General features: G+C 37.1%; 1 protein-coding gene across 3 annotated transcripts; it reads right to left on the bottom strand.

Annotated features, from left to right (window-relative positions):
* Window positions 1-2,514: 2,514 nt before the first annotated feature.
* LOC111790133 (putative E3 ubiquitin-protein ligase LIN-1) lies at window positions 2,515-10,658 on the bottom strand. Of its 3 annotated transcripts, none has more exons than XM_023670963.1 (18): window positions 10,161-10,658; window positions 9,243-10,043; window positions 8,611-8,683; window positions 8,231-8,491; window positions 8,057-8,124; window positions 6,822-7,961; window positions 6,367-6,508; window positions 6,051-6,293; window positions 5,686-5,980; window positions 5,402-5,523; window positions 5,147-5,266; window positions 4,879-5,010; window positions 4,667-4,789; window positions 4,379-4,489; window positions 4,154-4,303; window positions 3,773-3,898; window positions 3,567-3,683; window positions 2,515-2,864 (listed from the first exon to the last, which is right to left on the bottom strand). In XM_023670963.1, exons 2-18 carry the CDS (start codon window positions 10,013-10,015, stop codon window positions 2,847-2,849), a joined length of 4,014 nt encoding a protein of 1,337 aa, XP_023526731.1. In that variant the 5' UTR covers window positions 10,016-10,043; window positions 10,161-10,658; the 3' UTR covers window positions 2,515-2,846. The 3 variants fall into 3 exon arrangements, with proteins under 3 accessions (XP_023526731.1, XP_023526729.1, XP_023526732.1); XM_023670961.1 differs by having other exon boundaries at window positions 9,243-10,265; window positions 10,382-10,658; XM_023670964.1 differs by having other exon boundaries at window positions 10,382-10,658.
* Window positions 10,659-15,622: the final 4,964 nt, after the last annotated feature.

Here is a 15,622-nt window from a genome sequence, read left to right as displayed (position 1 = left end):
TTTTTTTTTTTTTTTTTTTTTTTTTTTTTTTTTTTTTTTTTTTTTTTTTTTTTTTTATAAATGAATTTGAGCTGATTGGCTCATTGAACAAGACTATGGGTCCTCAAACCTCACCTGCCATGATGGTAATTTGTGTAGTATTTTTATTATTATGAGTCGTACGCTATGCTTTGGATGTTTACGAGAGATCCCGACAATTAAGATTGCATCTAATATGTCAAATGTGAATCGTGGTGTGATTCAATTGGATGATGTTAAGATCTTTTATGTAACGGCCTAAACTTACCCTAATAAAGAATGGTTCGTTCCCCTATCCAACCGAGGTGGGATCTCACAATCCACCTCTTCCTTCAAGGCCCAACATCCTTATTGGCACTCGTTCTCTTCTCCAATCGATGTAAGATCTCACAATTCATCCCCTTTAAGACCCAGCATCCTCGCTGACACTCGTTCTCCTCTCCAATTGATGTAGGATCTCACAATCCACCCCCTTCGGAGCCTAGCATCCATTGGAACTCGTTCCTCTCCCCCATGAAGGTTTTATCAAACCATAAGAACAAAAGTTTACTTTTTTTTCTCAACCATCGTTACCAAATTTGTAACTTCGACCCTTATTAATCTGTCTCCATATAGCATAAGTAGAAAGAATAACACGAACATGGAATTTAAACCGTAATTTATATATCAGAACAAAAATTTGAAAATCAAAAAAAGATTGATGATATGATAATACACAGCTTCACAGCATCCAGGAAGAACCATATCAGGTTTTCCATTCCAAAACTGACTTATTTTGTTGAATTTGACTTCATATACAATTTCATAGATACGCATTCAAACCAGTAAAGAAAAATCTATATAAACACAAACTAGATGGTTTAAAGCTGAAGTTCTTGCTGCAGCAACATTCTCAGAGTTCCTTCCTTCTTTAACGTGTAATAGATATGCTGTGTTGGTATGAATCAAACAAAATATACCACTCCTTGTTGCTACAGTATGGAAGTTCATAAACTTTCTTATATCTTCTGCTAGATGGGGATCCAGCCCTGCCCATTTCAGCCATTACAGAGAGGTAAGGATTTCTATCAGCAGAGAAGAATCAATCTTGGATAGAGATCAGAGATTATGAACAATGGAGAAAACGAGGCAAGCGAGGAAGAAACGAGGTAGGAATAGAAATCACTTTCTGAACAAAGAGATCCGAGTGTGAGTGGAAAGGGAAAAAGGACAAAGCCCAAGAGATATGTAAAAAAGAGGTCCGTACGCCTGTACCTAATCCTAAATAGAATGTAAGGACGTAGGGATCCATATGTAAACACAGGATCTATTTAAATACGCTCGGATGACCCTTTCTCTAACCTAGCCCTATTCCAGTTTGACCCGGTATGGAATGAACTTATAATCATGGAATCGAAAATCAATGGCGTAGAAGAGATACGAGTGAGTGAAATGAAAAGGAGAATGACACTGTGAGATCTTACATCGATTGGGGAGGAGAATGAAACATTCTTTATAAGGGTGTGGAAACCTCTCCTAGCAAACGCGTTTTAAAAACTTTGAGGGGAAACCCGGAAGGGAAAGTCCAAAGAGGACAATATCTGCTAGCGGTGGGCTTGGACTGTTACAGACACGCTATTGACTTGTTTATGAAACTTCTTACTCTCGGGTTGGAAATAAAGAGAATTCAAAAGTTTGAATTAGTTATTTTAGATAATAACAGTAATGATATTCAAAGGGGCATCAATTACCTTAATTTTGCCCGTCTCTGTGCCACAAAGAACCATGTCATTGGCTGTAAGCAGACATGTTATCCTGCTACTAGCTGAAACTCTCCCCACTTTGTGCTGTGCCTTTCTCAACCATATCTACTTTTTCAATAATGAACTCATGAAAACCATGATCATAACATAGAGATTACACATTATTGTTCGAGAAAATACACGTCGATGATTACCTGAATGCTGCTTACTGAAGATTTACAGATTATGTACACGAAATCTTCAACGACACTCATCGCTTGCACGACGTCTCCTTTACCAGTTACAATATTCATTTTGGGCTTTTCATGTCTTCTCCAGTTCTGCATTTATTCCAACAATTAGTGGATGTTTATGGTATAATGGTTGAGAATTGTTGGGGTTGGAGTCCCACGTCAGCTAATTAAGGGGTTGATCATGAGTTTATAAGTAAGAAAAATATTTCCATTGGTATGAGGCCTTTTGGGGAAACCAAAAGTAAAGTCATGAGAGCTTACGCTCAAAGTGGACAATATCATACCATTATGGAGGTTCGTGATTTCTAATNCCCCCTTCGGAGCCTAGCATCCATTGGAACTCGTTCCTCTCCCCCATGAAGGTTTTATCAAACCATAAGAACAAAAGTTTACTTTTTTTTCTCAACCATCGTTACCAAATTTGTAACTTCGACCCTTATTAATCTGTCTCCATATAGCATAAGTAGAAAGAATAACACGAACATGGAATTTAAACCGTAATTTATATATCAGAACAAAAATTTGAAAATCAAAAAAAGATTGATGATATGATAATACACAGCTTCACAGCATCCAGGAAGAACCATATCAGGTTTTCCATTCCAAAACTGACTTATTTTGTTGAATTTGACTTCATATACAATTTCATAGATACGCATTCAAACCAGTAAAGAAAAATCTATATAAACACAAACTAGATGGTTTAAAGCTGAAGTTCTTGCTGCAGCAACATTCTCAGAGTTCCTTCCTTCTTTAACGTGTAATAGATATGCTGTGTTGGTATGAATCAAACAAAATATACCACTCCTTGTTGCTACAGTATGGAAGTTCATAAACTTTCTTATATCTTCTGCTAGATGGGGATCCAGCCCTGCCCATTTCAGCCATTACAGAGAGGTAAGGATTTCTATCAGCAGAGAAGAATCAATCTTGGATAGAGATCAGAGATTATGAACAATGGAGAAAACGAGGCAAGCGAGGAAGAAACGAGGTAGGAATAGAAATCACTTTCTGAACAAAGAGATCCGAGTGTGAGTGGAAAGGGAAAAAGGACAAAGCCCAAGAGATATGTAAAAAAGAGGTCCGTACGCCTGTACCTAATCCTAAATAGAATGTAAGGACGTAGGGATCCATATGTAAACACAGGATCTATTTAAATACGCTCGGATGACCCTTTCTCTAACCTAGCCCTATTCCAGTTTGACCCGGTATGGAATGAACTTATAATCATGGAATCGAAAATCAATGGCGTAGAAGAGATACGAGTGAGTGAAATGAAAAGGAGAATGACACTGTGAGATCTTACATCGATTGGGGAGGAGAATGAAACATTCTTTATAAGGGTGTGGAAACCTCTCCTAGCAAACGCGTTTTAAAAACTTTGAGGGGAAACCCGGAAGGGAAAGTCCAAAGAGGACAATATCTGCTAGCGGTGGGCTTGGACTGTTACAGACACGCTATTGACTTGTTTATGAAACTTCTTACTCTCGGGTTGGAAATAAAGAGAATTCAAAAGTTTGAATTAGTTATTTTAGATAATAACAGTAATGATATTCAAAGGGGCATCAATTACCTTAATTTTGCCCGTCTCTGTGCCACAAAGAACCATGTCATTGGCTGTAAGCAGACATGTTATCCTGCTACTAGCTGAAACTCTCCCCACTTTGTGCTGTGCCTTTCTCAACCATATCTACTTTTTCAATAATGAACTCATGAAAACCATGATCATAACATAGAGATTACACATTATTGTTCGAGAAAATACACGTCGATGATTACCTGAATGCTGCTTACTGAAGATTTACAGATTATGTACACGAAATCTTCAACGACACTCATCGCTTGCACGACGTCTCCTTTACCAGTTACAATATTCATTTTGGGCTTTTCATGTCTTCTCCAGTTCTGCATTTATTCCAACAATTAGTGGATGTTTATGGTATAATGGTTGAGAATTGTTGGGGTTGGAGTCCCACGTCAGCTAATTAAGGGGTTGATCATGAGTTTATAAGTAAGAAAAATATTTCCATTGGTATGAGGCCTTTTGGGGAAACCAAAAGTAAAGTCATGAGAGCTTACGCTCAAAGTGGACAATATCATACCATTATGGAGGTTCGTGATTTCTAATAATAATTGTTCTAGCTACGGTAATTGTTCTACCTGAAATAACGAGCCTTGAACTATTGAACTAGCACAAAAAAGCCAGTCCTTGTACACAGCAAGTGAGTTGATAGCCTTGTGGTGCATCATCATCCAACTTTTAGAAGGTGGCTTGATCTCTTGTTCCCATTTGTTGGTCACAGAAAACTCCTAATTACAACAGGTTTTCTTTAGTGGATGTTTATTATGGAGTTTTTCTGGGACAAAAGGGGGGAACAAACTAACCTGTATGCTCGAATCGGTGCAGCCTGCGTAAACTCTTCCTTGAACCACCTTCATGCACTTCAAATTCTTACTCTTGAAAAGAACTTTTGTTGTTCTTGATGCATCAATCACCTAGAACATAATAGTATGTATAGTTCAAATGAAAAATTCCAAAATCAGCATGTTTCAGACATTATTCTATTTAGTTTGCTGATATTTTGGATAAGCGCATGTAACGGTGCGTAGTTAATCTTTGCAGTCGTTTCCTTCGTAATTATACTGCAATCTAAGTGATAATATTATCATCACCTTCAAGCCATGGCCATGTGTAATTGCAAAGATTATTTGTCCATATGCCCCTAAATGTTGGATTTGTTCCTTGGACTCTATGACTTCGATGCACTCCAATCTTCCCTGGATCATTTTCCAAACCTGTATAAACAAGAAACAGCTTATTCAACCTTCTACTACTGCCCATCCACATTAAGCTAAATGTTATCACGGCAGCATTAGCGACATACTCGAATAGTTTTATCGGAAGATCCGCTTAGAAGACTCTCCCCAGATTCAAAATGCGAAAAACATGTTACTGCTTTTCTATGCTTCTTTATGTCCCATAGAAGTGATGCCGATTGTCCCTTGATGTTCCACACCTATAGTTATGCACACAGGTCATGTTTTCAATTTTGTGGTAGAAAAATATTTCTTTCCCCATTGCTTTTACTGAAATGACAACTATTTGTTAACATCTCAAACGTGTTTATTGAAGCCCACTCTTATTTTCTTCACCTTAATTGAACCATCTGAGTATCCACCGAAAAGAAGACCTTTGTAAAAGATGAGGGCACATACAGCTCCACTGCTGTTGAAACCCAGCTCTAGAACTTGCGTGTGCACGCACGAAATTCGCTGCTCTTACAATTTGAAGGATGTTAGAAAGGCAAACAATGAAATCTGTCAATGATTGTAATTACAAAAAGTATATTTAAATAGCTTTCAGTAATTCATTGAATCGTTTTTCGATGATGAAGCTCTTTCACTTACTGAATTATTGGGCATAAGATAATCTGCTACTTGATGCAACTCTTCTGCCATCCAAGTTATATGCGAAAGACGTCTTAGTGACTCACGTACTCCTTCAGAGAAATTAGTAAGCTTTTGCATCCCTATACATAAATGTGCATTGAGAATCAGTGTAGTCGCTCGAGGACATTTCAAATCATTGCATGACTTTCCATTGAGCATGTTATTTAGAAATTCTGTAACAGGGAGGGACTGTACCCTCTATCACTGTGGCAATCGAACATGCATCTTAGAAAATGTATTACCTTTTCCAGACGTATAGTTGAAGATGCAGAGACATGCCAGAAGCCTTTCTTCGAGTTCTACTCCGGGATGCAAGAACAGCTCAATTCTACTGAGTAAGATCTCACAAGCAGAACATCTAATGCTACTTGGACTCTTTGCAATCTCACATCCAAGCCATGCAATTGTTGTCAAACAGTCCCTAGAAACCTTCTTTATGTTGCTCTTTAAACCCTTTTCTAAAGCATGAAAGACGGGTTCCCCGATACAGATGATGTTTCTGGCCATCAGACTGCACCATGAGTCCATGCCAGCATCCTACAAGTTCATTTAATGTTGTAAGGTCGAACAGTATAATGCAACCAGTTATACTATTCTTGACGCTCACCTGCAAGCTTTGGTCTAGCCAATTGAACGATTTGATCATGTTCTGATGATCAGAACTCAAACCAACTTTTTTAAGCAACCATGCAACTGTGTATGGTTCTCCTGTCCAAGCAAACGTTCCACCAAGAGTTGACAAAATCGATGCAGACAACAGCTGCATAGCAGAGGTTTCTTCGCATGCCACTGACCTGAGAAGGACATGTACAGCCTCTTCTTTTAAGAAGCTCGTTGTGGAACCGTTGTCCTGTAGATATACATTCTAGGGTTGTCAACTGAAACTAAATTGGACAAACCACACAATTAAATTAAACACTTACCAGTACAAGTAATTGAATCAATAAATTTGCAGCCAAAAGTTGATATTCAGTTTGCAAATGATTGACACAAAGCATTAGTATGTGAATGATGTCATTTCCCCCTTCATTCTTAATCCTTTGCAACAAGCTAATGGCAGAAGACCTAAACAAGAGAGTCAGAATTGTATTAAAAAAAACTGTTTCCGGTAAACAACTTAATTTCGATATAAGGTTGCGTCGAAAATAAAAGGAACTCATGCAAGTCTAAACTGGCCAGTGTGAGATTTTTTTTTTTTTTGAAAAGGGACACTGTGAGATTTATCCTTGTTCACTTCATAAGTCCAATGACCCTAAAATATATCATGAATCAACTAATGATACAAAACAAGTATATATTTTCTTCATTGACGATTTGAGGTAGTTCTAAACAGTTGTAGTAGAACGTGAAAGAACGCAATCGGTGCATTTGTTCATACCTAGGAACACGAAGGATTTCATTGAATACTTGAAGTGTGATATGTACTGCTTCCTTCTTATCACTTTGTAAGAGACAGAGAAATGGAGCCACTGAGATGAATTTTGATATATAGCTTCTGCACTCTCCATCAAGTTGCATGCATTTTACAAGAATACTGCCTAGAGACACCAATCCTTCCACATTGTTGGTTCTTGCAACTTCTAGAAGCCCACAAAGAACACTTGGTGAGCTGATTTCTACCAAATGCATCTTATTTGTGTCCTCGTCAAACGCAGTTACCATTACTTCAATGATCATCATTGATGCTGCAGGAGGAGTCAACATAAGTGGTGGTGACCAAGTATTATAACATCTTGAGGTGCTTATGATCTCCACCAGAACAGGTAGAAGCTCTAAGGACTTGATTTCCCTTGGGGATGGACTGATGAGGTAGATAAGAATTGCAGCCTCATGAACATTCTGTTTTAGAGCAGTAGCCAAATCACATAACTGTAAACCCTTCTTCTTGATATCTTCTATAACCGAATTGTTCTCGGAAATTATAGTTGTGAGCAGAGAAACTGATGCCCTTATAACCTTTTCCTCTTTAGAAGTTGAAATGCCTGTCACCAATTGATCCATTATCAAATCCTTTAACATGGTGTATTGTACTCCCGTTTTGTTATTCAACATTTTGTAAACCGTTGAAACTTCCACGGCATACTCGTCATCGTAGTTTCCTAATCCTTCTGAGAAACATAATCTTGATATCGCTTTCTCTACAAGTCCCAATATTTCACTCTTTGAATCTTTTCTGCTATTTGCATGATATAATTGCCCTTTAGCACTATTCTGCTTACTAATCTGACAGGTCGAACCCTGACCGAGCGCTAAAGGTAAAGCACTATCAAAAGTCTGTAATTTGCATGGGTTTACTAACAATTCTTTTGGTTCACTATCTTCAAAACAATTTTGGAGGATCTGAGGTTCTAGGTCTTTTTGTTCTTCGCTACATAACTTGTAATCATTGAATTTGTTTGAAATGGATTTCATCATGTTTGCTTCAATGTAATGTTCCTGCACCCTACTTAGAGAAGCACTGGTCAATGATATCAAACTCTGTTCTGTGTCAGATTTGGAGCGAGCATAACGCAGCTTCCTGTAAAGTCAGCGCATAAAAGATTCAGTTATATGGTCGAGATTTGATATAAAAGGACAGTCAAGTATAATAAGCATAAGCATTCTTGACCGAACTGATAAAAGTTTTCCGGCATGTCTTCTTGTGCGCTTCTCTTAGAGTGATTAGTGTAGTTCATACCTGCCTGGCAAATAGAAAAATTAGTAACATACTGACATCATGGAAGACAATAACAAATTGGGTTTGAACAATAAGAAAGCAATAGAATTGGGGCAGGAGTATGGACAAACCTCAAAATCACTGTCACTTTCGGAATCGTTCATTGATGAGAATAATGAAGTTGGTGAACCGAGATGGGAATCCTTCAACAGGTCTCCAATGAACTTGGTACTAGAATCTCTCCAGAATCCCCCATCATTTAATTGAGGTTCTGGGATGAGACCCAAATTTTTTCCGGAATTCCCCAATTCTTCACATCGTGGAACATCTTGCGACGTGTTTGTTTTATCTTGAAATACATCAATATGATCAAGTGGCGATATAATGTCATACTGGATTCAGTTTCCCAACATAAAAGGCAAGAGAGAGAGTGAGGAAGTATTAATCATAGAACCCAACTAATAGAATGAAACTAGAGATGGGGTCTTCCTGAGCAACCTTCAATACTTACATGGGAAACAGTTGGCTGGGCAAGCCCGCAATCAATTGCCTTTGAATCTTCAATCCTGGAAAATGAGCCGTGCCTATTTAGAGCAAGGAACGTGTATTAGCTCCAGAGACAATGAAATTTGTACACTTAGTAATGCAACTTTTGCTAGTACTGATGCAAGCAATGATAGACAACAATGTGAAGCAACGTTCAAAGAAAGCCAAAATGAGAAGAGATTGCATCACGAAGTTCTTAATACTTGAATTTTCTTGCAGCCATTCCTATAATGGAACTGAGACCTCTCCTCTATCTGTCTCTGATATGGTATGATTTTCTCCCTTGTTTTCTACTTCAGGAGATTAATGAGTATGAATTTCAAATGCAAGTCAATCCGAGCATAACTTAGTGAATAAGACACCAATTATTATTCCAAACGATCAGGCCATCTGACCATGAGCAATATAAAGATCGTACATACAGTAAGCATTTCTCAAAATGATTGTGTAGTTAGCATCGAATCAGTTGGTAAGATGTTGCATAAACGAGTATCGTCGTAGTAACACGAGCACTGTGCAAAATTCAGTAAACATTCAAATCGATATATACCGAGTCAGGATAGATTTATATTCCTTAGAAATTTACCCCAGACTTACAAGGAATGTGATCCATCTTCAGAAGAAAACATACTGCTGCTTCCCTGCTGCTGCCACTGGCGAGTCTCTCCGTATGACATAACCTGATAATACATTAGCCAGTCCTTGTATTTTCTAGCTACCTGTCTTACAGTTGATTCACCAAAATCACCCTCGCCAAATTCTACACAAGAATCGGACCTCATACTTGTACAATTTTCTTGCCTCGAACATGTAGCAAAAGAAAGAAGAAGGCTGTAGCAAAATTCTTGAGCAAACTCGGTGAGAACCAATCTTGGAGAAACCAGCAGGGATTGAAGGAAGTGCAGAGCAACCTGCCACTCGTCCCCTTGAAGATTCTTGACCAGGGAAAGATAGAAGTAAGAGCAGCAAACTAAATAACGATTATCCATTCCTGACGTCTCACCATGCTCGTCAAGCAGTGCTGGGACCTGAAGCATTTGTTCAGCAGTTTGAAGCTTAGTGGCCCTCACTTCAGAACTGCTCGTTTGAACTGCATCTTCAATGTTCTCAACACCCCAGTAAAGATTTGAAATGATGGATTGTTCCAAGAATTCAAAATACTCGTGTTTATGGTTTCTTAGCTTGGATATACATCTCAATTTGACAGCAGTTCTAGCCTCAGCATTGCTCAAGAATTCATGAATATACTGATTGATAGAGACAACAAGACCCCTTATGGAGTTCAGGTCCAGTCGCGCATTTTCACAAACACCTGGTGGGCATTGAGTGGGAGAAGAGGAGGAAGCAGTAGCCATGCAGCTTATGGACATGGCGGTCTCATGAAGAACACAAAATGAACTGAAACAAGAAACCAGGGAGATTAAAATCTATCACAGTTGCAGAGAATTGGAGGCCGGGAACAATTTCCCGTGACAATTCCAGCCAAAATCCAAAAGTTCTTAATTGGGCCCTCACAAATTTCCTTCCTGCTACAGACAAACTGTTGACCTTCGCTTCCATGATGGGTAGGGAGGATTAGGGAAGAAGAAAAACAGCCAACATTTCCTGGCTCTCACTTGGCTTCACTCGATCAATAAATTACCATTCGGATTTGGCATCATATGATCGTGAATCTAAAACACTGTTCTAAATTCCAAATCATTATTTAAAACAACAACCAAGTGAAGAGCACTAACCTTCCGTCCTGTATCCAAAGATTTGCGTTTATAAAAAGCACCCAGCAGCTCGATTTCCAAGAAGATCCAAGTCAGCTGCTCTGTTTTTTTCTAGAACCAGAAAGAAACAGTGAAATGGTTAAAAGGGTAGAGTGGATGGAGGGATTGGGAAAGGGGAATGAGAGAAAAAGACAAGAGGACTGAGCTTTGATGGCTAATCTCTGTGCCATTTTCTTGTCTGAATGTGCGCTCATTTGGCTGTCATGAAAGGGAAAGTACATGAAAGCAGCCACGCTGCGCTCTGCTGCTATTACAAACATTGTCTTGTTATCTTCATGTTCTTTTAAATTCTTGCATCATTTTATATTTCTAAATTGGAATTTTCTTATATTATATATATTTTTCTTAAAATAAGGTATTTTGAATATAAAATAAAAATAAATATAAATATTTATTTATTTTTTGTCAATATTCTAAATTTATTAAAATATGAAAAATTAAACCAATAATACTTTGAATAAATAAAATATTTATTTATTATCGTAAAATAATATTATATCCACAATTTAGTTGAAATAAACATTTCGACTGGAAAAAAGATTATTCAAATTTGAAATAAATATATGAAATTGTATTATTGCACAAAAAAATTTATTATTATTATTATTATTGTTTTATTTATTTATTTTTTAATAAAAAATATTAATTTAAAATACTATATTTAAATTTTATTAAAAGTATATAAATGATTAAAATGGAATATAGCCCAAAAGAATATGAGTTAAAATAGTAAAGTGAGTGGGATGTAAAATGGACGGTGGAGATTGGATTAGAGATAGAGGTAGGAGAAGGGTGGGGCCCACTGAATGTCACGGGTGCAAAATTATATGTTATACTGTTTAGGGCAAATTTTCCAAACTCACATGCAAAGCCCCATTTTGTCTCGTTTTAGTATGGATGAAAAGACATTTTTGTCCCTACTTCTCCCCCTCTAGCCTCTACGCTTCAATCAAACCCTAACCACTCCCGATCGAATTATTATAATCACGTCTTTAAATTTTTAATTTCAATCTCGAGACAAATAATTGTTTTAATTTCTTATATTGGAGGTGGAGATCGAACCATTAGCCATTATGGTGGTAATTGGTACTTTGTCTTTTGTCTCGTGAGCTATGTTCAAATTGACTTGTAACTTCTTATTTGTTGTATAGGAACCTACCATTGGTTAACCACTTTTGTCATATATGTAATGTGCACGAAACGAAAGTTTCAATCCAACATATATGCAAAATCAAGACATATGCCACACGAGTTTAATTGAGGATCGCATACCCTCTCGTCTCGGGAGTTTTACACCATAGCTTAATCAATAAGTACACCTCACCCACGAGAGCAACCCCTTGGGCTGACATCGTAACACGAGTGATAAGATCTCTAAGCATAACTGAGCTCTAACTCGTTGCCTTCCTCGGGAAATTTTCTTTAGATACAATCGAAAACATAATTGTAAGTTCAAGAACCTCGAACGAAAAAGAAAATATATATCTCATATGGTCGAACCATGATCTATTGGTACATTGGGCCAAATTAGGAAACAGAGCAAGAGGGCAAGCCTGGGCCAGCGTTGAATACCCATAGGCCCATGTGTACACTGACCGGTTGCTGTCTCCGGTATTGGGCCCAATCCACCCTCTCCGGTTTATTACGTCAGCAACAGTAACCTAAACACTATCATCCTTATTATTCCTTATTTATATATTAAAATATAATTTAATTAAATAATAAATTCAACCTAATAAAAAATAATTAAAATTAAATAAAATTAGTGTATAGTGAACGTCTCCCTACCCGATAGTTATATGCAGTAAGCCGTTGTTGTCTTTTGCTTACATTCTCATATAACACCAATTTCAATTTCTCAAAACTCTCTGCCTCTGTTTTCTTAAACTTTATTTTTGAACAGGGCCAGAGGCTCGAGCATACGTCGCTTGGTCGTAGACAACGAAATAACGAATAGGTTTAACTCACTTGCTGCTGAGAAGCGAGTGCCGAGTGCGACTGTGACATATCCTTCGATGTGTTCGACATTGCCCTCTCTAGAGAGTTCGATGAGGTTATGCTCGAGTAGAACTACCACCTTGTAGCACATTAAATTCCCGACAATATATTAACCTTGATCGAAAGTTCAAAAATCCTAAACGATATATTATAATTAGAATCACCGAAATTACTAACATTTAAGAGTTAATTATGAAATAATTATTATTATGTACAAATTAGGAGAAAAAAATGTAATTTATCCACACAAAAAAAAAAAAAAAAAAAAAAAAAAAAAAAAAANCAGACGAAGCTCCCCCATGTGCGGGGTTGAAGGATCCAACGGCTGATGTGACAAGAACGGGGAGGGGAATGCACGGATAAGATCCTCTGTCATTGCCACGTCGTTTCAGTGGCCCACCATATTACTTTAAATAATACACGCTAAACCAATGACATGACCCCACGTGTCTAATTGGTCAAAATACACGCTCTTACCTTCACTGATTCAGTCAAACAGTTGTTACATTAATTTAGTATGTTTTTATGTTTTTTTAAAGATAATTATTTGATTTCCTTGTTGGATCTAAGATTTTATTTAATATATTTATATTTAAGTTCATAGCAGGTTGGGTTAGATATTTTGTCGGTTTTGGTCGGGTTGAGTTTTTTAAAAATTAAAAATTCGAGTTGGTTCACGAGTTGAGATTCCATTGATCGAGTTAACCTGACTAACCCAAAAATATGGTTACAACCTTACTCTGCCTTAAAAAGATTATTATGAAAATTAAGATATTTTACGTTTGTAATTAATGCTAGTGATGCATTGTAACTTTCAAATATTTAACATTTGAATTTATGATATTTTAATTATTAATACAATCGTATTTGGGTAACTAAAATTTAAATATGTAAATTGACGGGTTAAGTCAATATTAGCTTATTAAAATATTAAAATTTCAATTTTACAGATATACTCGACATCAAAATTAATCGAAGTAATTTATTACGACAATAACAAACAATATTTTTCAACACTTTCGGTTCGAATTTATTAATATTTTTAACTTTTTTTTTTCATTTTTTATTATTAAAAAAAAATAATGAATGTAATTATACATAGTTTAGGGGCTTTTTTACAAAATTCCGAAAAAGAAAGGGTAAGGGACGAAATAAATATGGGATATAAATGGAAGGCGCCCCTATTAGAGGGAAGGGGATGAGGTCCGTGACAAAGAAGATTGTAGCATTAATATATGAGAGCATGTCAGACCTCATCAATATACACTAATACAACACAATACCTTACCATGCCAATAAAATGGTCGTGGGAATTACCTATCAGATCTAACCGTGTGGTCCGTGTCTAATTCAATGAGACTACGACATCAAGTTCGAGTCGTCGTGTGAACTACCAATCAGACCCGACCGTACGGTTCGTGACATATGTTCCTTGACTCAACCAAACAGTTAAACCCCAACTATGCAATTTGTGACATGTTCCTGTAACGACTCAGATCCATCGCGACTTAGGTTAGAGTCGTCTTGTGAACTACCAGTTAGACCCGACGTGCAATTTGTACATATGTTCCTGTAACGGCCCATATTGTCTCTTTGGGCTTTCCCTCAAGGCTTTAAAACGCGTCTACTATGGGAAGGTTTTCACATTCTTATAAATGGTGGTTTGTTCTCCTCCCCAACCAATGTGAGACATCACAATCCACTCTTTCCTTCCTCTAATCGATGTGGGACCGCCCCCAAATCCACTCCCCTTTGGGGCCCAGCTTCCTTATTGGCACACGGCCTTGTGTCTACTCCCCTTCAGAGAACAGCGAGAAGGCTGGCACATCGTACGATGTCTGACTCTAATACCATTTGACCTTTCCCTTTCGAGCTTCCCCTCAAGGCTTTAAAACGCGTCTGCTAGGAGAAGGTTTTCACACCCTTATAAATGGTGGTTTGTTCTCCTCCCCAACCAATGTGGGACATCACAATCCACCCCTTCGGGGCGGGCTCAGCGTCCTCGCTGGTACTCTTTCCTTTCTCTAATCGATGTGGGACCGCCCCCAAACCCACCCCCCTTTGGGGCCCAGCGTCCTTATTGGCACACCGACTTGTGTCTACCCCCCTTTGGAGAACAACGAGAAAGCTGGCACAACGTACGATGTCTGGCTCTAATACCATTTGGGCTTTCCCTTTCGAGCTTCCCCTCAAGGCTTTAAAACGCGTCTGTCAGGTGAAGGTTTCCACACCGTTATAAATGGTGGCTTATTCTCCTCCCCAACCAATGTGAGACATCACCAATCGGTGTATAATTCTCGGTGGGTCATGGGTCATGGGTCATAATATAGCAGACACTAGAAATAATTTCTCGGATTTGGTGGTATAAATCTAAATTTAAATTTTTTTAATATTATTTAAAATTTGTTGGGTATTAAATTGGATAAAGGGAAGGGATCCAAAACATGTCATGTCTCAATTTCCAACAATTATATAAATTTATGTTATCCAAGACATACTTATGTCTTTTTTTGAATTTATTTTTCTTTTTTTCAATATTATGTTTATATATGTCCGTGGGATTTTATTTGGCTTATATTATCTATATATATATCAACAAATTTGATGTGCCAAATTTATTATTTTCCTAAAAATTTATTTTTATTACTAATAATTATTTATTACAAACACCATGACCACACACATGTATATTAATAAATTAATAGACGCAAGCTTATTCACACCCACAATTAATTTAATGAACTAAACGACAAAATATTAAACACGTGTCACTCCGTACTCAAAATAAGAAAAAAATACATTGTAAAAATCTTTTGAACCAATTCAAAATTGACAGTTGGTTGGTCTGTGACTCGACCAACTCTAATAGACTTCACAACTTAACTCAACTCTCTATTTAGGTTGGACTGAGTTGTTTGATTGATTTTTTTTTTTAATTATTAAAAAAAAATTCTTACCCACTTGATTTCATAATATTCAAATATCAGAAGCTACAAGGCATAAGTAACCTCAGTTATAAATATTAAATATTCTTAATTTTTATAATAATCTTAAAAGTGGGGTGGGGTAGGGTAGAGTTGGATAGTAACCATATTTTTGAATCGGTCGTTGACCCGACCAATAAAATGTATACCTGCAAATCGACCCAGTTCAACCCAACTGAGATTTAAAAAAAAAAAAAAAAAAAAAAAAAAAAAAAAAAAA

The sequence above is a fragment of the Cucurbita pepo genome, chromosome LG03 (assembly GCF_002806865.2).
Source record: "Cucurbita pepo subsp. pepo cultivar mu-cu-16 chromosome LG03, ASM280686v2, whole genome shotgun sequence".
Taxonomy (NCBI): domain Eukaryota; kingdom Viridiplantae; phylum Streptophyta; class Magnoliopsida; order Cucurbitales; family Cucurbitaceae; genus Cucurbita; species Cucurbita pepo.
The sequence above is the reverse complement of the archived record's forward strand: the minus strand, read 5'-3'. Positions and strand labels throughout refer to the sequence as shown.

Bases quoted from the DNA above. Each gene is read 5' to 3' on its own strand.
- LOC111790133 (XM_023670963.1), bottom strand. From the start codon at position 10,015: ATGTCCATAAGCTGCATGGCTACTGCTTCCTCCTCTTCTCCCACTCAA. The intron at 8,492-8,610 runs GTAAGTATTGAA...AACTGAATCCAG, and splicing joins CCCAGCCAACTGTTTCCCAT to TATGACATTATATCGCCACT. The intron at 6,294-6,366 runs GTAAGTGTTTAA...GTATATCTACAG, and splicing joins TGATTCAATTACTTGTACTG to GACAACGGTTCCACAACGAG.